Here is a 24,962-nt window from a genome sequence, read left to right on the forward strand (position 1 = left end):
GAGGAGCAGCGTTTGTTCTGAGCGTGTGACTAAAGGTTTTTTAGAAGACAGCTGGCCCTCTATCCTGTCCTGGTGGGAGATGGAAAGAGCTGGGTGCCAATGTCTAATCAACCTGTTGACGAGGGTATTTACTGTTAAGAGAACGTTCACACTCTGATCTGTCTTGACAAGGCTAGTGAAAACTGTACAGAGCACTCAAAACAGGCCACATCCAAAGCCTAACTTCTTTTACACGGCTCTTGATACGTCACAACTTAGACACATCATCAGCAAAAAGGAACCTAGGCTACACCAGCCAGATGATCAGGCACAGGTGTCTCCTGGTTATTTCCAATCATGTTCTCATTAGACACCCATCTTCCTCTCCATGATATTCTAGGCCTTGGTGATCTCTGACAAATATCACTCAGTTCCAACTATGTGCAAGGAACTGTGCCAGGGTTGAAAGAGGGTTTAAGAGGGTCCAATACTCCTAGACACTGCACATAAGATAAGTTGCACATGAGCCCCCATCCTCCTGAAGCACACAGTCTAGTGGGGAGACATCCAAACTGTGAATCGTATAAAGTACAGTGTAATAGCTCCAGCAGAGGGGCAAAAGCCCAGAATGAAAACCCAAGGGCAGGATCAACAAAAGTCTATTTTTGAAGGCTTCATGGAGAAGGAAACATGGGATATGGGTTTCTAAAACATGGGTAGGAGTTCGTAAGCTGAGCAGTGAGGAAGAGGAAGGTCATAGTCCACTGTGGTCTACACTTTGTTGCCCTTGAAACATACCAAGAGTCAGATGGTGGTACTGGCTCAGTACCTCAGTGATGGCTGGCCACTAAGGTCAAAGGAGGCATCTCTGAAGTGAGCACCACACCCAACAATGAAGAACCTGCCAAACTGGGGACAGCGTCCTTCTTCTCTTCCAGCCTCGTAGCAGAGGCAGTGGGCATAACCCTAGGTTTCCAGGCTCTAGTTTGAAAGATATCAGAGAAGGAGCATTAAGCCCAAAAGGGGGCAATTTGGGGCAGGACTTTTCCATCACTTATTCCTTCAACGGTTGGTTTTCAAATTTTGGTATTCATCAGAAATACCCAGTGCTACTGTTTGTGATGTGTGGCTGGGAAACGAGCATCAGCATCACCTGGAAACTTTCTAAACATTTAAAAAAATTTTTTTAAACATTTATTTATTGAGAGAGACAGAGCATGAGCATGGGAGAGGCAGAGAGGAGGAGACACAGAATCTGAAGCAGGCTCCAGGCTGTCAGCACAGAGCCCGGACGCAGGGCTTGAACTCACAAATCTCGAGATCGTGACCTAAGCCGAAGTCAGCCACTTAATTGACTGAGCCACCCAGGTGCCCCATCACCTGGTAGAAATGCAGAACCTTCTACCCCACCCCAGATCTACTCTATCACAAACTGAGGATAGGGCCCAACAATCTGTTTTGATGATGCCTCCAGGTGATTCTAAGGCACTAGCAAGTTTCAGAATGCAGAACCTAAGAATATTCATTAAGAATGCAGGTTCTTGAACACCATTCACAGAGATAGTGTACAAGTCAGGTAATCACACATTTTGCCAGTGATGGCAGCAGCACCTCCATGGGCTATGCCCTCTAGGTCCTACTGCTAACCAGACTCCAACTTTATTCCAGCAGTCCCCTCTGCATTATTGGGATCACTTGGGCCAGGAATTCAACCCTTCATTATGCATTTTCCTTAGTGACTGCACCTGTAAAAGGAGGCAGTAATACAAACAATGTGGGTTTCTCAGGTTTAGAGATGATGTGTGTAACTTTACACACAACCTGATGTCAACCTGGCATAGTTGCTAACGCTTGGCCTCTTAGTTCAGGCTGCTACAACCAAGTATCATACTCTGGGTGACTTATAAATAACAAACTTGTTTCTCAGTCCTGCAGACTGGTATTCTCTGTTCAAGGTGCCAGCATGGCAGGGTTCTCAGGAGAGCCCTCCTACTGCTTTCAGAATACCAACTTCTTGTATCTTTACATAGAGGAGAGAAAACTCTCTGGGGTCTCTTTAAAAGGGCACTAATCCCATTCATGAGGGCTTTACCCTCATGACCTAATCACCTCTCAAAGACCCCCCACTTCCTAATACCATCACACTGGGGTGTATAGTTTCAATATGAATTAGAAGGGGATGGGCATAAACATTCAGTCCATAATACTTGGAAGCAGGCAACAACTGACAGCTGTCTTACTGCTCTGCCTATTGTTCTGGGTCCAACCTGCTGCTAGTTTCAATTGATGGTTACCAAAAGAGCACCCTCTGCAAGTATTTGGTACTTACTCAGTGTGCCCCATTATTGAATCCAGTTGACTAAACCAACTCTGGGAGGCATAAATCATCCTACAAGAGGATGTCTAGATTGGGATGTTTGATGGAATGTTTGTAGAATGTCTTCGGAACCTAAAAGGCTAGGACTGATACAGAACTACTTGAACAGCACCCAGGAGTTGCTCTTAAATCTTTGCAAGCAAGCATCTCTTGCAGAAAGTTCATTCTTGATTGAGCAGTCCCCTTCCCAACCCAGTTCTGCCTTTCTCAGTATGTTCTTGAATATCAATGCTGTCTTCAAGAATACAATCTCAAACAATATCCTGTTCTCTGTTTTGGTTTGGAGTGATATATTAGCTCTTCATGTTTTTAATGAGTTTGCTTCAAATCATGCTTCCTCAATCATAGCTATAGAACTTGAGATCATGCTTCTCTTCCTCTCCTTCCCCCACTCCCCCAACACACTACTTGAGACAAAAAGTATTCTATAAAACAACAACAACCCACCATGGCTCCCACTTGCTCTAGCTTTAGGAAAGACCATCTCAAATCTAAGTTCATAATTAACTCCAGGCTGGTGCAAAATGCTTTCTTCCTGATATTTTAGTAATTACCATTGGCAGATTCAACTGTAAAACCAGCTCTGCCAGTTGACATCAGCCTTAAAAACTGACTTGTGTACAAAAGTTTGAGGTAAGTAATGTAAATCATAAAGACTGGCAGGTGAGGAGTTGAAACCCTGTAGAGTGGGGAGAAAAGACATGGCAGAATGATCAGATTAATCCATCACCCTGAGTGAGCAAGGAGTTTTTGATGAGGCATGTACACTTTTAAAAGATTTGTCTGAGTGTATTGCCTTGCAGCTAAATTGAGTGTTCAGTAAATTCTGAACTCTTCTTAGCCAAGAAACAACAGTTCCCATTCTTCTTATCGCTGAGGCATGTGAGTGTGAGTTCATTTCGAGAATGCTGCAGTGCCAATCAAAACACAGAATCTTCCAGGGTCTCAAATCCAGGGTCTTCCACATAACTTATGACTTCAATTTCTGTTTCAGTGGAAACAGTTTTCTGGAAAACAAAACATCCTCCCTTAGATGTCTTTTAGCACATTTTTGGTTCTCTCAAATTTCTTTACAATTGGTTTTGTAAAGTGTATCTTGCTTATAAAAATGGTAAATGTTCACTCAAGAAAATATGGAAAATATAAAGAAAACATCAAATTCCCAAACACAGCCCCATCGTTTCTCTTCAGCCTTTTTTTCTAGGTACAAAGTTATATTAACAGGTAAATGAAGGCAAATGGGTAACTAGCTTTATAAATTGCTTTCTGTGTAATATCATGTGATATTTTAAATTATATATTCTTGGGCTGCACCATTGAATAGATCCGTCACTTTCCATTTATGGTTTGTTGTAGTCTCCTTAAATTTGGATATGTGTTTGTCTAATTTGGGCTATTATGAAGATGTTAATTAGAAACTTTGTGACAGAAACCACCTACAAGAGGTCTTTGTCTACGTTGTTTACTCATTCAACACATTTTTAATACTTCCTGTATCCTGGACAGGGCTCTGCATTGAGGATGAAGTGACAAAGAGATGTGCTCTCTGCCTTATGTGCTAGAACTTTAAGGGTTTATAGTCTATTTAATTTTGGAAAGAAACCTCTCTGGTTACCATTGTAGAAATAAAGAACAGCTGGAAACTGGTATCTAACAAATTTAAAACATGGGATGCAATTTTTTTTTAATACAAAAAGCCTTCTATTTTTTTTTAATGTTTTTATTTATTTTTGAGACAGAGAGAGATGGAGCATGAGCAGGGGAGGGGGAGAGAGAGAGGGAGACACAGAATCCGAAGCAAGGCCTTCTATTTTTTAACTGAGCTTGAGAAAGGCTGACTTCTGCCCCTCCCACCTCTCCCTGCCAGTGTCTGCCTCTTGAATGTTACAAAGCAGTCTCTGACTTGGGTCTGGACAGCAAAAACTTGCTTAGTGAGAGCTCTGGGATGGCAGATACCCTCCAAATCCCAGGACCCTGGGTACCCACACCAAGCTCAGAGATGCAGGTTGTAATTAAAAGCAGATTTCCTTTCCCATTCACCAAAGGTGTCCTAGTGGGATGCAAAACTGTCCTTGCCAATAGCACTAATGGGTCCCCTCATCATCCTTGGGGATAAAGCCCCAAGAGTCAGTTGGAAGGGCTTCACCTTTGGAGATACAAGCTGGGCCACTGTTTACATATTCTTCCAGGTAGAGAATTTAGGCTAGAGGGCTGACAGTATGGGGCAGTGCTTCATTTTCTAGGTTGCACTTACTGTCTTTGTCTGTCTCTGTCTCTCTGGTCTTTTTTTTTTTTTTTTTTTTTGGAACTCTACAACATGAGAAGAAAGTGAGTTGTCCAGAGGAGCCTAGCAGTGCTAAGTTCTGACATTAATCCTTTGCTTATTTTGAGACCAGCTTGTCAAACCCAAGTTGTTATTTATTTGGTACACATGACTTGATTTTAATTAACAACACACCACAAGCTTCCACAATGAGCTTGTAAGCCAGTTTCTTTCACCAACCTCAGAATATTAAAGAAAATCTTTGGGGGGCTCTATAGGGAAATGAGATACCAGCATTAAGATGTTCCATTAAGAGGCCAAGACAAATGACTTCAGTGTGCTGCTGAAATCAAATGTAGTTTATCAGGGATGAGAATGCTACAGCAAGGAGGGATTGACAAATTCAGATGAAACAAAACAAAGTTTCATACCAGGGTCCACTGTTCTTCAGGAAAACAAAAGCAAAACCCCATTCCCTGATAAGGAGTATAAGATGGAAGTAAGAACAGAGTGGTTCTTCTGCCTGACTCAATTCTTCGCTTGACTAGGTTTGTAACTACTATGGTCTATAATAACTCCAAACACCCAAACTGAAAAACTCTAAATGTCACAGCTTATTGAAAAGATCCATTTCAGTGAGTGACCCTTCACTGTCCTAGAAACAATCACCAGTTACTCACCCATGAGTCACTCAATTAGAAAACTCGATTTGTTAAGAACATAGCTTGGTATCTACGTCAAGGGCCTGTGAACTATAGCCTGAGGGTAGAATCTGGCTTATTGCCTATTTTGTAAATAAAGTTTTACTGGCCAGAGACAAACTCATTCATTTGCATATCGTCTTTGGCTGCTTTCATTGTGGTCAATGGCAACATTGGATGGTTGAGATGAACCATTTGGCTGTTAGGTACTTACTATCTGGCTTTTTAGAGAAAGTTTGCTGACCCCTAATCTGAATAACCACTCCATTTAAGGACAGATTTGACCAAGTGTATAATAACTGTACACTGAGAATCACAAAACATTGCTGAGAGAAATTAAAGAAACCTACACAGGCTGATGATACTACATGTTTGTGTTGTATGATGATGTCATGTTTGTAGATTAGGAGACTCATCTCCCCAAATTAACCTACAAAATAACACAATCCTAATCAAGATCCTAGCAGCTTTTTTGATAAAAATTGATAGAGTTGCTCTAAAATTGATATGTGAATGCAAAACACCTAGAATAACCAAAATAACTCTAGGAGAAAAAATCATATTTGGAAGCCTTACACTACTGGATCTCCAGGTTTGCAATAAAGCTATAGTAATCAAGACCATGTTGGCATAAAGGTAGACAAACAGATCGATGAAAACAAATAGATGGTCCAGAAGTAGACCCACACATATATAGGTAAATGATTTTCAACAAAGATGCCCAGACAGTTGCCTGGGGAAAGGATGATTTTTTTTCTTCACGAACTGATGCTAGAACAATTGGGTAGCCATAGGTAAGTGGGCATTCAGTTAAGTCTAACTGCTCTGAATGGCAAATAGGGCCTAAGGAAATGCATACTGGGGCAAGTCATTTGCCTTCTCTGTGGTTTTTTATATTAAGGAACTAGGACAAATTTCTGCGAAAAATGTTATTAATTAGGGTACCCATGCGCGAAAACATGGATTCTTATAACATCAGAGCTAAACAGGACATTGGACCATCTCATCTATACATAAAAAGAAGTCATGGGGTTGAAGGAATTGCCCAAACCCAATTAAGAGATCAGTGATAGAAAAAAACTCCAGTCTGGTTAGGACACTTATAACTGAGCAGGGCCTTCCCAATATTCCCAGGCAGTCATGAACATAACAAAACAGTGAGCCAAAAGGTATAAAGACCAAAACGACATAAATTTGGCTAGCACCCTAGGTAGTCACTCTGCCTTGGAATATGAAAAACGAGTAACCTGACAACCAGTCCATGGAGACCCAACCCTGGGCAGATCAGACCCTTCATAAGAACCTGCAACATTACCTCAGAGCTGACGATGACAAAGAAATCTTGAATACTACTTTTTGGTGCCGGAACTGGTGGAAACAACCTGGTCCATAAGTGACCTCTGCAGACAGAGTAAAGCAGAAAATTGGGTGAACAAGAGTATCCTTGCTTGTCTTTCAGTATCTACTCTACAAATTGACCTAGTTAATCTCGGGACCTGCTGTTCTATAAATTCAAAATCTTTATTGACCAAGAGTTATAAATATTTATGTTGTAATATTAGTTGGGGCTGTGATGCGGCTTCTGAATCATCTAAGAAAGACATAATAGTAAGTGCTTCATGTTGGTCTGTTTCCAAGCCTAATTTCTGAAAATGGGTGATTTGCAAGTGCCTGGTACCCCACTGCTAAATACAGTGCTGGCTGCAGGCCGCTACCCAACTGTGCCAGCTCGCAGAGTTCTTCCTTTTCTTGGAAATGCCGCCTTCCAACCCAAAGAATATAACATTTATAATAATGGCAATAACATTGCCAAGAAATTCAAGAGGGGTGTGTAATGGCTGAGGGCTATGTTGTGGTCTGTCCAGTTTCTGTAAATCCCCTAAGGATGTTTCTCCCTTTTTAATGTGGTCCATACTCATCTTGGAAATGCTGTCAAGAAGACACCAAAGCGTTTCAAATTTGATCTGATAACAAGAACCCTAGTGGATACACAACAAAAGTGTGAAGATTCAATTCTCAGACCTCATTGGAAACACCCAAATATACAAAGATACTTAACGTTTTACAGATGAAGGAGAAAATTAACAAGATGAAGCAGATGGCCGCCATAAGCACGATAAGAAACCATTCTGTGGAGGGCTTCTGGTCGTCACTTCCTGAGGGAAAAAGAAAGAAATCAGAGCTAGAATCTGTTGTAAATATGCAACATGACTAGACGCAGGCATCAGAAAGCTTGGGTTTGAGTTGCAGGTGCTGGGTGGTGCTGGGCAAGTAGCTGAGCCATCCTGAGCTGGAGATTTCTCATGTGCATGAAATGAAGCCACTTTTAATATTGAATCATTGTGTAGTCAGCAGATATTTATGGACTACACTTGATGTATTAATGACTCCTGAATCCTGGAGCTTATCAGCTTTTAGTGGGTAGTAAGGATGCTTTTTAGATGGAAAAGCTACAAAACATAAGCCCTCTTAATAATGTAATTGCATTACAATCAAAATAATATACAAAGTTAGAAACTCAACTTTTAGAGGAAGTGAAGTCTGGAATAATACTCAGAGTTAACCCTAAAGGCATCAGACTCTGCTAGAAGTACTTTGCAGTCTTAATTATGCTCAACACCCCTTAGCATTATTCCCACTTCACAGATAGAAAAGTAGAAGAAAATTGCCATTAAGTCAGTACAGAAGGTATAAATATATCACATGCCATCTTATTCTCTAATTGGATTTGCTTCCAGTCTGCACGCAAAGACAGATTCTTCTATCAGTTTTGATGACATCATGGAGGTGTGTGGTTATTTTTTAAGGTACTGGAAATGCCTTCAGGAAAACTCAAGGTCCTTAACCACACGGTTTTTAAAGAGGTAATGCACTTGTTAAACTGCCTGATTCACTTCTAGAGAATAAGACAAAAACTGCATTACCTCCCTGATATGCTTCCTTTCTGTGGGAGAGACCACTCACTAATTCATTCCTTTCTTCACGTGTTTAGCAGATACTTATCAGAACTCCCATTATGTGTTTGGCACTGAATAGGTTGCTGTGAGCTGGGGTAAAAGCACACACGTGGGCTCTCCCCTTCTCCTACTTAGATCCATCAAGGAAGAAAGGCTCTAAGCAAACAGTGACACAGGTAATGACTTAATGCCAGCTGTGCTAAGTGCACGGGGGGTGTTCAAACCAAGCTGCACCAGGAAAACCAGGTCCCAACCCTCAGTTTGCCATTAATCGTTTCTTTTATAAAATGAAAAGTGCCTAAGTGGAACTTTGAAGTGCTTGTAAATACTCTGACTCCCAAAAGCTCCAACATACTTCAAACTCAAAATATTCAGTGTATCAAGAGGGAGAAATGTCTCGAGGATTTAATGCCAGTGACTCCAACTTTGCCTTGATCTCTTGCTCTTTTTGCCTCCTGAGAAATCTTATTTGGGGTTTATCTTCTACTTCCCCAAAGCTTTAATCTCTCCTTCATCTCTTCCCTTCTGCTTTCAAATATTCATAGAGGCCTTTATCTTGAATAAGCCATAAGTCCTTTATCTTTGCTCTGCCATCGCTCCCAACTATCATCAAATTACCTTCCAACTTTATTTCTCAGCCTAATTTCTTGAATAAGGGATTCAGGCTGTTTCATTTCCCCATCTCAGAAACTGTTTACTTGCGGGTGGTTGCCTCCTAGTTGAATCCAAAAGACACTCCGTTTCTTTTTCCAACTTTATTTTGCTTGGCCTCCTTCCTGAATGTCACACCTGATGATTACTCCCACCTTGAAACCGAGTCTTTGGTTCTTTGACCAAAATACTCCCCTTCCTCGGTGGCATTTCCTTCTTCTCTCTTTAGGTTCTGTTGACCCTCTCAGCTCAGCCCTGGGCCCGTGGGTGTTTTCCAGGACAGTCTCTTTTTCCAGTACTGGCAAGCTGGTTGAGCACAGCTGCATCGTTTAATCCCACGTGTTCTTCTCCCTTGTCTTTATTCCTGGCCCAGGGCCAACACACAGCTCAGCTTCTAGATTTGAAACTTCCCTTGGGTGAAACCCACTTAGATGTTTCTCCAAGCTGACAATGTTGCACACTAAGTTCATGCACTTCTTCACATCAGAAGGACTTCTCTCACTGACTTCTCCATGACGGTCTCCATTCTTCCAAGTTTCCATACTGGGATCCTTGGAAGTCACTCTGATTCTTACTGTTTTCTACAGCCCTGCTTCCTTTCTCCATTGACTCCTGGTACACCATCACATCCTAATCTCTCATAAAGGCAAGAGATCATGCTTTTGTCTCATGCATGCATCCTAGCCTAGCATGGAAACCTGGGTCCTATTCTCAGCTTGCTGTGGAGGTTGCCCTTGTGGGGCTCACTTCCTTCATCTGTAAAAACAAGCGAGTTGAGGGGCACCTGGGTGGCTCAGCCAGTTAAGCGTCCGATTTGGTTTCAGCTCAGGTCATGATGGTTCGTGAGTTCAAGCCCCTCGTTGGGCTCCATGTTGACAATGTGGAGCCTGCTTTGGATTCTGTCTCTCTTCCCTGCCCCTGCTCTCCTCTCTCTTTCTTTCTCTCTCAAAAATAAATAAATTAAAAATTAGAAAACAAAGTGAGTTGAAATACATGACCCTTAACATCTCTGCCAAATCAGCACCTTTTCCAATACCACTGACTCCATTCAGGCCACTGTGATTTCCTGCGCACTTACCTTTAACAAAGTTGATTTTAGAAGAGTAGTCATCTGTACTGCTGAAGGTTTGAAAATTGTAAAGTATAAAATCTAAAAACCAGCAGTCATCAGAATTAATAGTTTACTTTCCCTACATATTTTTTCTTTTCCTTTCCTTTCCTTTCCTTTCCTTTCCTTTCCTTTCCTTTCCTTTCCTTTCCTTTCCTTTTTCTGAGTGCTCCTAGGTACCAGAAACAATTCAAGGTGCTTACCATACATTTAGTGTAATTCTTACAACAATGCTTTCAGATGGGCACTCCTATCCTCACTTGGCAAATGGAGAAACTGGAGCAAAGAAGGACAGCGTCAGTCAGCTAAGGACACCGCTAGCAGGCAGAGACCATATCCAAGCCTATGACTGGTTGAACAGTAATGCTCCCATCACCATGGTGCAGGGATCCCGGTCCACTCTCTGTCATCCCCAAACTGAGGACACATGGTGCAAGCAGGAGCTCCACTTAAAACATCCTAAGCATTTCTCTATGATTGTGCAATCTCCTGAAAGTCATCTTCCCAGCTGGATACCACTTCCCTGTAGGGAAGCGGTTTCACTGTTGTGTCCCCACTGTTGGACATAAGCTAAGTTGGAGGCTGTGGTCCAACAGAAGGGGGCTGCGTTGCAAGGGAGTCATTCTCCCTGATATTCCCTAGGCTGTGGTTGGGACTGAATCACTTTATTAAACACCTATGACCATACTACTTTTTTTTTTTTTTTACCTTTTAGGTATTTATATGTATTATTTTACAAAGAGGCGTTGGTCACAGTAAAATAATAAGAAGAGAGAGAGAGAGAGAGAGAGAGAGAGAGAGAGAGAGATACTCAAGGAGGCAAAACTTTTATTTTCCCAGATGCTATAGACGCTGAAAAGTTCTAGGATTAATATTGCGTTGTCTGGGTTGTAACTGAGTGCCCTGTTAAACCTAGTTTCATTGCACTTGCTCATAGCTAATGTAAAGAGCAACAGGGATGAACTAATGCTGTCACGTCGAATTCTGTCTGGCTTTATTTCCCAATCTGATGTCCTGAATAAGGGATTCTGCCTGCTTCATTTCCCCATTTCTGAAACCCACCATTCCATGCTCTTAACCATTACTCACGTACCCTAATCAGTATATTCAGTAACTCTAGAGTCATACACGGAATATAAATTTAGCAAGAGGTAGGTCAGCAGAAAAAAAAGTTACCCTCTTTACCAGTAGGCTTAACAGACAGATAAAGTTTGGGTCCTACAGAAAGCAAGAGCGGTGTTGTAAATATTATCAGGGTCATACACTCGGTCCCATTTGTGTCTCAAATTGTGAAACACCTTGTACCCTGATATGTCAAGTGCTGATAATAGTACCGTTCACTTCTGACCAGGATTACAAAAATCTTTTCAGTTAAACTATTCCCTGATGATTCACTTCAGTTCTCACTTTGATAAACAAAGTTTTCCACTGAATTAGCAAAAATACAAAGGCAACAGATTTTATTGGATTCAATCAAAAAAAGTTATCGATGCGTGCAAGGTACTATGTGGGAAGCAAAGTCATGGTCCCTGCCTGGAGGGAGTTGGCAAATTACTAATTTCTCCTGGCCTGGCTTCTGCAGTGTCCCGATGTGCTTTAGAACGACTCCCTAACCACCAACTGAGAACAGAACTAACCCTCAGAGAACAGAGCCAAGGTCAGCTTTACCGTGAAGAAAACATAAATAGGCGGGTAAAATTAGTACAAGAAAAAGCTTTCACATACTCACCGCCAAATGGAAACTACTTGTGGATTATCTACTGTTTAATTATTAATGTGAAAACCTTGAGTACATTATATAAATAAATGAATTAAAGTTAGCATCTACTCTGATTTCACTGAAGGTAGAAAAAAGGCAACAGGTCCCAAAGACAGTATAAATCCTTTGGGTCAAAATCATAAAAAAGAAATTTTAATACTGTACAAGTTGGGAGGCCCCTGAAGGTACTGTTAATTTGAATTCTGGGGTCTCTCGCCTTGGAAATTTTCTTAAGAAAAAGGGTTTCCAGATAACTTGAATCTTTGACTCAAGGAGAATGCCTTTCTGACCCTAAAACGGAAGCCACAGATGTTTCTTTTCAAAACACTGAAGGGCACTGCTATTTAGTTATGCAAAGATGTTTTAGAAAGAGGAAGTCACAAGGCCTGTCCTTCTAAGGAGGAGAAGCCCTCCAGACCGTCCACCTCATTCCTGGATGCTCTTCTGACATTGCCAACTGAGAGCATTCAGGAACTCCGCCCTCTGGTTTCTGGTGGCCTTGGCTTCTATCATTTCGAACATCTCAACCATCTGACCCTGAGAATAAGCCAGCAGTTGAAAATTCTGCTGTTCTGTGACCCGGGAGTGTGTGGGGTGGGGCTGGGATGGCATGGTGGCAACCCAAAGGGAAGAAAAACGTAGGCACTAAACCTGACTTCATCCCATAATCTGCCTCTAGCTGCCTTGGGAGCTTTGTCAAATGGCTTCCCTCCTGGTGCTGCAGTGCCTCTTGCTATAGAATTCTGTCATCTGTGTAGTTCATGTTAATAACTCCTAAGAGGGTCAGTTTGGTTTGGGGGCTTGCTCCACCTTAAAGTGTCCATACAAGTACTATGTTCACTGCTTCCACACTGATTTTGAGTATGACTTTAGACTCAACAATAGGTTTCAAGGGAAAAGAGCTAATGAGTAAATTGATGGGACCCTTCCAGTGAGGCAGTCCTGCTCTTGGATCATGACACCGACTGGTTCTGGGAGAAAGCAAGTAGCACCAACAGATGCCAGGTAATGTGGAGGATGCCCATGCATTAGCCTATGAAGCTGCCTGTGGCTTGCCACTAATTGCAGGGAGAAGCTGTGGCATCACCATGAAGGAGCACCCCAAACCAGGTGACTGGCTCCCAATGCAAGCAAAAGACCAAAGCAAACCTTTTAGGTGGGTGAGTTTTCCCAGGCAGCTGTCAAGGGGACTGTGGTGCTGCCTGGTTTAGGGAGAAAAAAGAGGGGGAAAAAAGACTGTGGCTTTACCTGGTTTAGTGAGCTAAAATAGGGACAGGAAATGGAGACCATATGCATGTGTGCAAATCTATGTGTTTAGGATCCTCTAAACACTGCAGTACTCTGCTAGATCGCTGCAGTACTGTTCATCTGCGTTACCCCTCATAGGACTAGACTTGAAGGAGAATAGAGAAATTATGGTTATTATTCTCTGTTTCACAGGCTTTCCGCACAGCACTCCCAAGCACCCCGGAACTGTGGTTCCTGTAAGGGGCTGCGGAGTCTGTTTCGTTAACCTTCTAGCAAGTCCCATTGAAAGCTGGCTGCGCTCATCACATAAAAACAAGAAATGAGGGGGTGAAGAGGTGTAATCCTGGTTCTGTTATTTGCTACTGAGGTGACCTTGAGCAGGATGTCCTCTCCAGTATCCACTGCCTGCTTTGTAAAATGGGGATAAGGACTGAATGAGTTGGTAGAGGCAAAGTCCTTGGCCCAGTGCTAGTACATAGTAGGTACTTCACAAATACTAGTTACAATCGTTAGACATGTTTATATGAGATCTGAAGAATCAAGATGATTTCCCTAAATCATCAAAGCAAGACTAAGACTCAAGTGCTGTCAGAATCTTCAAAATGCGTAATAATAAGCTCAGCCCTGGAGGGGAAAGGAACACACCAAATAATCGAGATACCAGAGAAATAGGCACATAAGGCATCTAGGCTTCTAACTCTCAGGGATCTAGGTTAACATGAAACTATTTACAACTCGGTCATAAGCTGGACGAGCATCACCCTTTCAGAAACCACAGCCCCACTGCCCATCTTCCTGCCTCAGTTTCCCCAGCTAGCACCATGACCTATGGGATGATAAAGCATGGCAGAAAGAATAGGGTGAGGAACCAATCATGTGGCTTGGTTCCAGGCCCTCTGTCACTGGGGGCATTTCTTTAACTTCTCTGCATCTTTTCTCACATAATCTATAAATCCATGTGATTAGGAAAATTCTTTGTTTGTAAGAATACACAAGATAGCACACACAAGAACAGGCCTAGCAAAGTACCTGGCTCAACAATAGTCTCTCCTTCCTCTGAGCTGTTGTCCCATCTGATGGCCCCATCGTGGGGTGGGATTCATGCATGGAAGGGCAGTGTGGGCACCACTAGAGGTGGCCCTCCTTGAAAACACAGTAGAAAGTGCCTGCTCCTGACAGTTGGGGACAGAATCTAAAAGCTTCCCTCTATCCCTCCTTCAGACCACAGGGATCATCCAAGGGGGAGGTGGTCCTGCCCACCCACCCACTGAGAGCAAATGGTGGGACTGCCAGCGTTTGAAACCACAGGAGCCTGGATTGAAGGACACAGTTGACTGGACAGACTACCATGTTTACCAACTTGAAATCCCCGATTTGCAAAGAAAACCCCAAATCCCCATAAGTTCTCTCAGCCTCAGGTGAGCCCGACTGGGTTTTTCAGGTTAAGTCAACTATTTTTTTTAAATCAGTTTTGTCTGTATTAGTCTCTTCCCCATGAAAATTTTAGCATTTGCAATTTTTTTTTTCCACAGGCCAAGGGCCACCTAATTTGGCACCTCTGCTGTGTTTCTTCTTCCTGTTTCCCATTGCTAGTTTTCTCTTTGTTTCACCACAGTGTGAGAATTTAGAAAGTGTGTGGTGACAAAACAGAAAATAAAGGAGGAGAGAGTGCAGGAGGTGTCCAGGGCTGAGGGTGGGGCTGCAGGACTTGACCTCGGCCTTGGATCCAGGTGACCTGGGTCCATGTAGGTGTGTCCTCACATATTCACAGGCTGTTAAAGCCAAGTCAAAGGACAAAGACAACAAGAGTTGCCTGTGGGAACCTTGCTTCCATCTCAACCCAAACTCTCAAACACATCCCTGATATTCTGGCCCAACCTATTTTCAGGCTGAAGGCTGGGTCATGTGGCCTGAAGAACCATTCCCCCCCACCACTGCCCCATATTGTGACAGGAAAGCTAAGGCCAGGATTTCCTCTAACTCATCTAACTCATCTAACTCATTTCCTCTAACTCATTGTAGAAAGCGATGCCTCTGAAGGCAACAAGCGTCCTCTCAGCCTTGACCATCTTGAGGACTGTGGGAAACTTTGCTCTACTCCCGGAGGTACAAACACTACATGTCTCAAGCCTAAAGAATCTTAAAATAAAAAAAAAAAAAAAAAAAAAAAAAGGAAGAAAAACATTTTAATTGGTACCTGGTATTGTCATGGCATAGATCCCAGCCTTCAGATAGGGCTTACATTGAGATGGGGCAAAGCCCAATCGCTGGTTTCCAGGGCAATGTCTGTGATTGGGGTTAAGACCCGTCTCTGATAAGCAGGTCTCAGAAGGACTAAGCTTTTAACTGTGACACGGCTGGGAATTAATGCAGGGTGGACTCACCTAGCAAACACTCTTTTCCACAAGTAAGGATATAGCTGAAGGGAATTTTATTTTCATTGCTTTTTTCATGCATGGCTTGTGAGCTTCATGGAGCACAGAGGAGGAGAAAGATGATGGACTGGACTGCAGGACCTGGAAGGCTTCAGTAGAGCAGGGTCAGGATAGAAGAGGTTTTAGTAAACAGGAGACGGCAGAGATAAGAATCCGGAAGTTGAGAGAAAGTTTTAAAAAGGAGAAAGAAAGAGGTGTGAAAAGTGGGAAGTCAGCTCTCAAGATAAGATGGAGAGGCCAAGTGGAGGAAGAGCAGTTGATAACGAGCACTGATAAAACGAAACCGCTATGGCTATTTCCATTCGAAAACAAACAGGTTTCATGTGCTGGGAATCCTAGCACAGGAGGGCCCATCTGGGGCTTAGGTTTGGGGCACTTGCTGGCTCTACCCCCTCACCACTATCCCCTGTACCTCTTGGCCATCCAGGGACCTTGCCAACCCAAGCAAGACCCGCCGTCTGGTCTCCTCTGCCCTCCTTTTCTCAGTCAAGACTTACCTTTCCTGTGTCTCGCTATTTAAAAACCTTGGGCCATCATGGGTTAATGAGTGAATGGAATGTATTCCACTTCACTGATTGACCAATATGTCACTTCTTTGAAACAATTAGCTATTAATAGCCACTTCTGGGCTGTTTGATAATTACTGATTTATTTAATATCTCTGGCTCCCCATTTCCTTAAAAGAGATGGAGTTAATAATACCTGTGAAAGAGGTGATATTGGAGTCGGGCTGCCGAGTGAAAATGGAAGGGGAGGGCTCCAGGTGCCATACACACAAGGTAGGAGAGGAGGAAGGTTGTCTAAAGGAAACGAATGTAGCGGCAAAACTGCCTGATAGACTGCAAGCCAAGTATAATTATGGTTGCATCCCCAAGGGGTAAGGAAGAGCCATGCAACGTGTCCCAGAGGGGCCCGGACTTCCTATTATGTTTATTAATCATCTTGATGAAAATGGAAAGTCTGCACTGATTAAATTCACTAATGATCCTAAACTGAGCAGGGGAGTAAATTCTAGAAACGATGGATTTGTAAGGTGAATGGTAATATTAATCAGCTCATCTTATGAAAAGGGTGGCAGTAAATGAAATGGGATTTGCCATAGATAATGGCAGTGAGGCATATACCTGGGGGGGAATTATAATGAGCCTAGTTCCAAACTAGGAAGCTGTTATTTAGGAAATAATAATGGGAGGAGAGCTCTAAAGTGGAGAGTGAATAATAAATTAAAAACAAGCTCAAAATAAACTGTCATTATGGATCATAATTTCACTCTCAGCATTTTTGTGGTGGGCTGAGGGAGTGTAGAAGAACCTTGGGGGTGCAGCATAGACATCTTACAGGCCAGGAAACGGGGACGCACAGAGGTTAGGCATGAGTGACTCATTAGGGGTGGCAAAACCCAGGCACACTCCTCACCACTCTGTGCCCTGCAGCGGTGACAGGAGATCGTCACTCCTGAGACACCTACGTGTAACACCACCCTCGAAGTCTGCTCAGATCACCCGGCTTGTGAGGAGTTGTCTTTTGCCATCTCTAGTTAGGGTCCTAGAGCTAGACACTGGCAGAGCCATGACTAAAACCTAAATTTCCTGATTCGTCTTTGCTTAGTCTCTAAGTTCTAAACTGCCCACCGTCAACACTGACCTGAACTACACAGTTCAAACGCTCAGAAAGCAGAACTGGTGTCTTACCCTGGGTTTCTACCTTGGTTTCCACCACGTTCATTTGAAATCCTTGGACGGCATTAAAAAAAAAAATCTCAAACTCAGAAATCTCAATAATTTGGGCCCAAGTTATGTGCCCCTGGGGAATAACATACACCAGTTTTTTTAATTTGTCCAAATGCAAGTAATGAAAATTAAGCTTTGATCACAAGCTTTTGATAAAATGAATAATCTTGTTAAAAGTTTCCTGGGGCTCATAAATGTTTCTTCTGTTTGTTTTGCTCTTGGTGAGCAAAGTGAATTTTCTTTGTGCAGAAGCAGCAGTGTTGAGGGGGGTCCTGTGTGTGTCGGGGTCTGTTGAGCAGGTTGGGGCATCAACCTCGGGAGGAGGGTGGGGAGGGAAGACTGGCCTTGGCAGAATTAGGAAGTGGGTGCAGTTGGCCCAGTCTTGGTTCCTTTTACCTCCTTTGTTGCGCCTCTTCCCAGGAAGGCTCCTGCCGAGCCCTGTGGGGTGATTTTGGGGGCCATCCCATAAGGCTGTGCTGATTGGGTGAAATACAAGTGCAGGAGGTACAGTTCCCCTTAACAAACTCTGCAGCTCCGCAGGGCCAGCCCCACTGAAGACTCAGAGTAACTCTGAAATTCTCAGGCCTCTCTTCATGTCTCCCAGTCTTCCGTGGAAACCTACCTGAGGCGCTCTAACCTGACTCACGTCCACAGAGCCTAATGGGTCACTGCCCAGGATTTTCCTAAAGAGCCACCCATTAGCCTAAGTGAATGAATTAAATGGAAAGTTTTACAATAGGCCTGGAAGAAAGGTCTCCTTAAGGATGCTCTTCAAATGATCATTGAATAGCCTATAGGAAGAGTGAGAGGTAACATTCACATGCTTGACCCTCCCTAACCACAAAGATAGGTCCCAGGATCTCATAATTGTGTAATTTGTTCAACACCTTGCAGCTTGCAGAATCCTGCCACGCCAAGGCATACCGCTAAGAGTTTGGGCCCTACGTTGTGTCAGCCTCAGTTTGAATCCCATATCTGCCACTCACACATGCAGAGTTAAACAAATTGCCTAAACTTTCCAAAACTATTTTCTCATCTACAAGTTAGTGCTGTTGATACGGTTAACGCAGGTAACTCATGTAAAGCATTTAGCAGGGTTTGGCAAACCGCCATCAATAAATGTTATCTGAGGCCATCGGCTTTTAATTTCATAGTACCCTGGGAGGCGGGTGAGGTGTATATTATCTTCTTTGTCTTGGGAACCCATGCAAAGTCAGAGAGAAGTGATTTGTCCAAGGCTATGAGGTCAGTATGTGCCAAAGCTGGGTGTTAAACCTGACCTATCTGACCAAGGTTCCAGAGTTCCTTCCGCTGTTCTACATTCTTGTAGATCTTACACAGCACTTAACCACGTATGTCCACATCCTCAGACTACATGGTTGCAGTACACACAAGAGATCTATTAGTTGTTTTTCAACTGTCCACTTCTGTCCTAAAAAGTCTATGGATACCCAGGACACCCAGGTGGTAAGAAACAGGCTGTGAATTTTCTATCTTCAAGCTGCAAGGCCACATCTCTAGGTCGTGGGATTGCCATCTGGAGCTGAGTAAGCATGGGAATGTGCCCTCACTTCCAGAGCATCCATGGAGTACTTCATTACCCTTCACAGACGCCACAGACAGATACGGTGATCTTCTTGCAGAATAAACTAGCGATTTTAGTCCTAAAGGAAAACAGCTGTAGAACACAGAAGTCCAGGCTACACCCAACCCTTCTGGTCCCCTGTGTCTGTTATGCTAAAGGCCCAGGAATGAGTCCAGATTTTGCAGGCCCTGAGTTGCTTCAATTTTGGAACTTTCTTTAAGCAAAGAAACAAAAATATGAAATCAAAATTAGCTGTGGGAAAAATGTAGAGATGGAGCTTAGATTAGTAGTTGGCAGGGGTTAGGAATAGAGACGCGCAACAGAGATTGTGTTTGTAAAGGGGCAACAGAAGGGATCCTTGCAATGGATGCATAAACCTGCAAATGGGGTAGAATTGCATAGCGCTCAATACACAAAAGCGTGCATATAAAATTGATGAAATCCAAATAAGATCAGTGGTCATTACCAATGATAATTCTGGTTGTGATCTTGTACTGTAGTTTTGTAGGCTGCTACCCTTGGGGTAAAGTGGATGAAAGACACATGAGTTCTCTCTGTATAATATCTCGCAACTACATGTGAATCTACAATTATCTCAGAAAGCTTAATTATTTAAAAAAAAAAAAAAGGATAAAAGTAGAATCAGATAATCCAAAAACAAGCCGAGGGGGAGTGGTATGGAGCTTTAGCAAGGCTTATGCTAGCAAGATGCTTGAACATGTAAGCTTTGTTGACTTAATGGTAAATCTGTCTCTGGTCAAAAAGGCAGTAGACTGACAGAAGATCAGGAAGTTTAGATCGCTAAGTGAATGTGTACACTTTCCAGGATCATCTGCTTCAACCATGAGGAAGGTCACTTGCTTTAAAATAAACAGAAGATACTTACCCACGTATATAGGTTGACTCCACTCGCTCCAAAACCCCATCTGTCTGCACACAGAACTCACGGTGGCTCTCACTTGAACGGAATACTTAGAAATATCATCAATTATTGAGATGAATGCATTCGTCATCAGTTTTTCTGTCTGAATGGAGAAAAATAGCATTATAAGACTCTCTGGACACAAAATTTAAGAAATGCCAGTTACCAGAAAAGAAGGCCATACATAAGTAATCTGACTCGCTTTTATGTGACCCTTTTAAAATCAACAGGACCCGCATTGCTGAGTTTATTCTAGAATGCTTCAGTAGAGATGTGTCACAGTTATCCTTCAAGGGAAAGTGATCTTGTAATCAAAATGAATAAAAAGTCATTGGTAAGTTCTGGATGATTTACCTGGGTCTGTTTAAGGTTTCCAAATTAAAAGACTGGGGTGGCCTATAGTAGAACGCATAATCCCCCTCATCTTGTCCTTCCATATTCTGTAGCCAAGTTAGTAAACAATATCCGTTGGTTTCCATCTTATTCAGCAGGTATCAGCAAACTACAATGTGGGGGCCGGTATGGCCTGCTGTCTGTTTTTGTAGGGCCTGCAGGCTAAGAATGGTTTATACGTCTCTAAATGATTGAAAAATATCAAAAAGAGTATTTCATGACACACGAAACTGAAATTTCAGTGTCCGCAAATAAAGTTTTACTGGAACACACCCATGCCTATTTATGTATTATCTATGGCTGCTTTTGTTCCACAATGGTAGAGCTGAGTAACTGTTACAGAAACCATATGGCCTGCTAAGCCTAAAATATCTGGCTCTTTACCAAAAAAAAAAAACCAAAAAACAAAAAAAACTCCTGATCCCTGATGTGCAGGAAGATCTCAAACAACTGGAGCATAGGGAAAAGGAAAGAGCAGAGTCATTGAATCTAGGAAAGGCTGGGTTTGAATCCTATACCCCAAACTACCTGCTGGACAACTTCCTTGACTTCTCTGAGCCTCTGTTTTCTCATCTGTAAAGTAGGCATAACAGCACCTAAGCATGGATTATTGAATTAAATGGAATTGCCCTTGTAATTCCAAGTTTAAAGATGTACTAGGTTGAATCCTATGAAAACTGCCAATATTCAACCCACTTTTGATGAGCAAAAACAGCAATATTGGTTCAATATAATAATATGTGTTTGGTATTAGTAAATGCTGGTTTGCTACAGACAACTTAGAGTTACATAGTCTGGTGTTGAAACAAGGCTATTGTCTCACAAATGAGACTGTCTCTGATATTCTCTTTCCTGGTCAGTGTTCACACCACTCAGCTAATCCTTTGGGCCCCAAACCAGAGATGTGCCCATGACACCTATATCTTACATTCTTCTGTGTGTGTTTCTCCTTTGTTCACCCTGCCTCACGACCACTGCCTGATTTATCTTGTCGTGTTTCGCTTGGACAATTGCCATAGCCATTAACCCAATGTTCCTGTCTCCACATGGCCCCTCCACCTGCATCCAGATTTCATGCTGCTACCAAAATTATTCTTTGATTTTGCAGATGTGGCCAGAGTTCTGAATGAATAAAACTCTTCAATGGCTTTCAGCACCTATGGCAATGGCTTTAAAAAGAGAAACCACTCCTTCCCCCCCACCCCCCCCAAAATTCCAGTCATTCTGGGAGAAGTCACAGTGTGGAATCTAGAGTTACTATTCCAATGTTGGCTTTATGTCCAGGCCAATTCATTTACTGCCACTTGGCTGAAGGAACCATGCTCTTTTAAGCCTTTGAGTTATGCCTTCTGCCTAGACCCCCTGCCACTTAGAGTGTGGTTGGCAGATTGGTGTGGGTCAGGAGCTGTTTATTACTGATCCTCAGTGAGGTAAACACAGGAATAGAGACAACAATTTAGGGGCTTTTGTAGCAGTGTGACATTGCCACAGCATTCTAGCCCATGAATGGGCGTGTCTCTGGGCATATTTGATTTCCCTAGCATTTCATTTTTAAGCTATTTTCCAAAAGAAACAATTCAAAATTAAATTAGAAATCTAATTAAAAATTAGGAATTACAAATTAAAAAAAAGAAGGTCTTTTAGCATTGGTATTTTGGGAAGCACTGGCTACAAACTACCCATCCTTCATGATTTCACTCAGTTCTTCTCAGTGGGGGCCCTAACTGGTTGCTTTGCCCACCCCCTCCTTTGGACCCGTATTGGCCCTTCCTCTGAGGTGGTGAGTGTGTCCATTAGACTAGGCCCCTTGATGGCAGAGACAGTATCTTATCTTTTTAACTCCCGCCCAGAAACCAGTGGGTAAATATTTGTTGAATCAGATTGGATGGAATTGAATTTGCTTTGCCTACTGTCACTGAGACATGAGTTGTAATCCCAACTTCCCTACAGCTTTGCCAGCTCGGTGACTTTGGGCAAGTGGCTTAATCTCTCTCTGCCTCACTTTCCTGTGTAATGGGGATGATAATTACTTAATGCAGTTCCTGGGAGGAGGGAATAAATTAGCATAATAAAGGTTGACACATAGTTGATGTTTCATAAATGCTGGCTTTCCTCTCAGTTCTTGTCTCTTGAACTCTTTGTCCATTAGTGCTTATGAGTATATCTCAGTTGTGGTGAGATACATAAAACGGAAAATTTATCATCTTAACTATGTGTACAGCTCGGGAGTGATGAGCACATTCGCACTGCTGTGCACCCGCTCTCCGGCACGCTTTCATCCTGCAACACCGAAACTCTACTTGTTAAACAACAGCTCCCCCGTGGCCCCTCCTCCCAGTTCCTGGAAACCATCATTCTACTCTCTGTCTCTCTGGGTTTGACTACTCTTGGTATCTCATATAAGTGCAGTCCCACAGTATTTGTCTTTTGGTGGCTGGTTTATTTCACTTAACGTAGTGTCCTCAAGGTTCATCCGGGTCGTAGCGTGTGTCATGATCCCCTTCCTTGTTAAGGCAGAACAACAGAGCCCTGTATGTATACACCACAGTTGGTTTATCCATTCATCATCTATCAGTGGACAGCTGGGTTGTTTCCTCCTTTTGGCTCTTGTGAATAATGGTGCTATGAACAGGGATGTACAAATTTCTCTTTGAGACCCTACTTATAATTCTTTTGGATATAAACCAAGAAGTGGAATTGTTGCATCACACGATGATCTTCTTTTTGATTGTTTGAGAAACCTCCATACTGTTTTCCATAGTGGCTGCAACTTTTCATATTTGCACCAAAAAATAGTGTTACTGTGTTTTTATGTGATCCTTTGTGTTATTTTGAACCAAAAGTATGTCCTTTCAAGACCAAAAGCCAGTAAAGCGTGGTTTATTTTTACAAAACTTGGGTAGACACGTTACCTTTGACCTTGTTAGTTCCAAGCTGTAACCACAGCTGTTACTGAATATAATTTTTACAGTGTTTCTAAGAGAATGCTACTATCAAATATTGGAACGATCCGAAGAATTACCTGGAAATAATTTTTCCTTGTGTTGTAAATTTTCACTTCATATTCAAAGCAGTGAATTGGAAAGGCAGAAACTGGTTTTTCCCACTGAATTGAAAGACAGGTTCCTTCAATCTCTGCTGTGACATTCACTGGAGGATTAATGCGATCTAGGTTAGAGAATAAAACGTCAGTGATCTAGGCTGATCAATCCAATCCACTCAAACTTCCCAAGGCATTTCTGAGATACAATCTTCTCAAGGATCTACCTTCAGGTTTTAATTAACTGATCTCCAAATCATAGGACCCCAGTGGCTCACAGATGACTCTCATAGTTATAGTACTGAAGAGATCCTGCCTCTAATCTTAAAGGATTCCTATTCCAAATCACATTGAAGGGTTGAGTCCCTTTCCGCTTCAGCTCATTCCAAGACCCATCGCACCATCCCTGTTCCTCAAGCTGGACCAAACTAGGTAAACCTGACCCTAGAGAGAAACCTTGGAGCTTCCACAAAGCACTGCCTCTACTAAGCAGGTGTGTGGCTCTGGGTAAGAATCTCCTCATTCTGAGCTTCAGTTTTGTTTCATTTTGTCTCGTTTCGGTTTTGGGGGGGGGTGGGAATGGAGTGGTAAGGTTCAATTTTCTCTGCATGAAAAGAATGGGCCACATTTGTCTAACAATTGTAGAGTTCTTTCTCCTGAGTTATCACCTGATTATCTCATAGCCTTGTGATGTGGGTAGAAATTATTTTTAAGCGAGCGCTCTTGTCTCAGGCTATGTGACTTAGATCTCACAATTAATGAATCATAGGGACGATCTAAGAATGGGATGTATTGGTTCCAGAGCCTCCCGTTCCCTAGGCAGAAAAACTTTAACCAGGAATCTATTTCTTTTAGTAGTATGAGGAATTTATCTCTAATAAATGACAATCATACAGGAAAATGAATCCCTGTGGTCTGTACCAGGTTGTGCCCATTTTCATATTAGTATTGTTTCCCATGTCCTCCTCAGCATTGTTTATTACTTATTTTTAGGAAAGGGACATTTTTAGGTCATCTGAGAAACATACTGTTGAATAGAATTATATAACCTCTTGTGAGCTGGTTCTTTAAACCAAGTTATATACTTCATTTGATAGAGATATAGATAAATCATGTCCCTTTAAATAACACCTTGTCTATTTATAATTATGTATCATTACCAGGCACTGTTCTAAGCACTGTAGAGTTCTTAACACACTTAGTTCTCACAAAAATTTTGCAGGAAATAATAATTTATCCCCATTTCTTTCTGATGAGAAGACCGAGGTACAGGGCAATGACCAGCTTGTCTACGGTCACTCAGCTAGTTGGTGGTGGAGCCAGGACCTAAGCCAAGGCAGCCTGACCCCACAGCCCATGCCAGTAAATACACTACCACTGAAATCTTGAGGGTTAGTAACAAGAATTCTACATGAAAGGCTCCTGATGAATTTCATTAATACAAGCATCTAGGATGAAGGAGACTACAGTATTTCTATTTTGAGAATGGAGCCAATGAAACCTTAAATAATATGCTGACATCTGAGAATCCCTATGCTGAGAGAGACATTTTAGGACCACCTGGAGGAGACAGACCAGCGTGGCAAAGGGTCCTAAGAGGAAAGCATGAGAAATTGGGGGTGGGGAGCTTGGGGAAGAGAAATCTCAGGATGAGAAAGCTTGCTGTATTTTGCTAGCTCTGAGACCATCTTGTGGGGAAAGGGATGAGAATTATTTGGAGGTACCACTCCATCACAGCACCAGAAACTTCATGAAATGAGTCAGAGCTGAAAAATGAAAGGGATACTCCCTTCAGCAGTGGGTTCAAATTCCCT

General features: G+C 42.5%; 1 protein-coding gene across 2 annotated transcripts in view; it reads right to left on the reverse strand.

The window, feature by feature from the left end:
• Positions 1-1,815: 1,815 nt before the first annotated feature.
• IL5RA (interleukin 5 receptor subunit alpha) overlaps positions 1,816-24,962 on the reverse strand; it is a 35,013-nt gene continuing 11,866 nt past the window's right edge. For both annotated transcript variants that reach the window (XM_042930007.1, XM_042930006.1), the window contains 5 exons: positions 23,131-23,276; positions 19,680-19,818; positions 7,380-7,476; positions 6,636-6,720; positions 1,816-3,363 (listed from right to left, as the gene is read on the reverse strand). In XM_042930007.1, coding sequence (XP_042785941.1) covers positions 3,277-3,363; positions 6,636-6,720; positions 7,380-7,476; positions 19,680-19,818; positions 23,131-23,276 — 554 coding nt within the window. In that variant the 3' untranslated portion in view covers positions 1,816-3,276. The remainder of the gene's footprint in view (positions 3,364-6,635; positions 6,721-7,379; positions 7,477-19,679; positions 19,819-23,130; positions 23,277-24,962) is intronic.

Source organism: Panthera leo, chromosome A2, assembly GCF_018350215.1.
Source record: "Panthera leo isolate Ple1 chromosome A2, P.leo_Ple1_pat1.1, whole genome shotgun sequence".
Lineage (NCBI taxonomy): Eukaryota > Metazoa > Chordata > Mammalia > Carnivora > Felidae > Panthera > Panthera leo.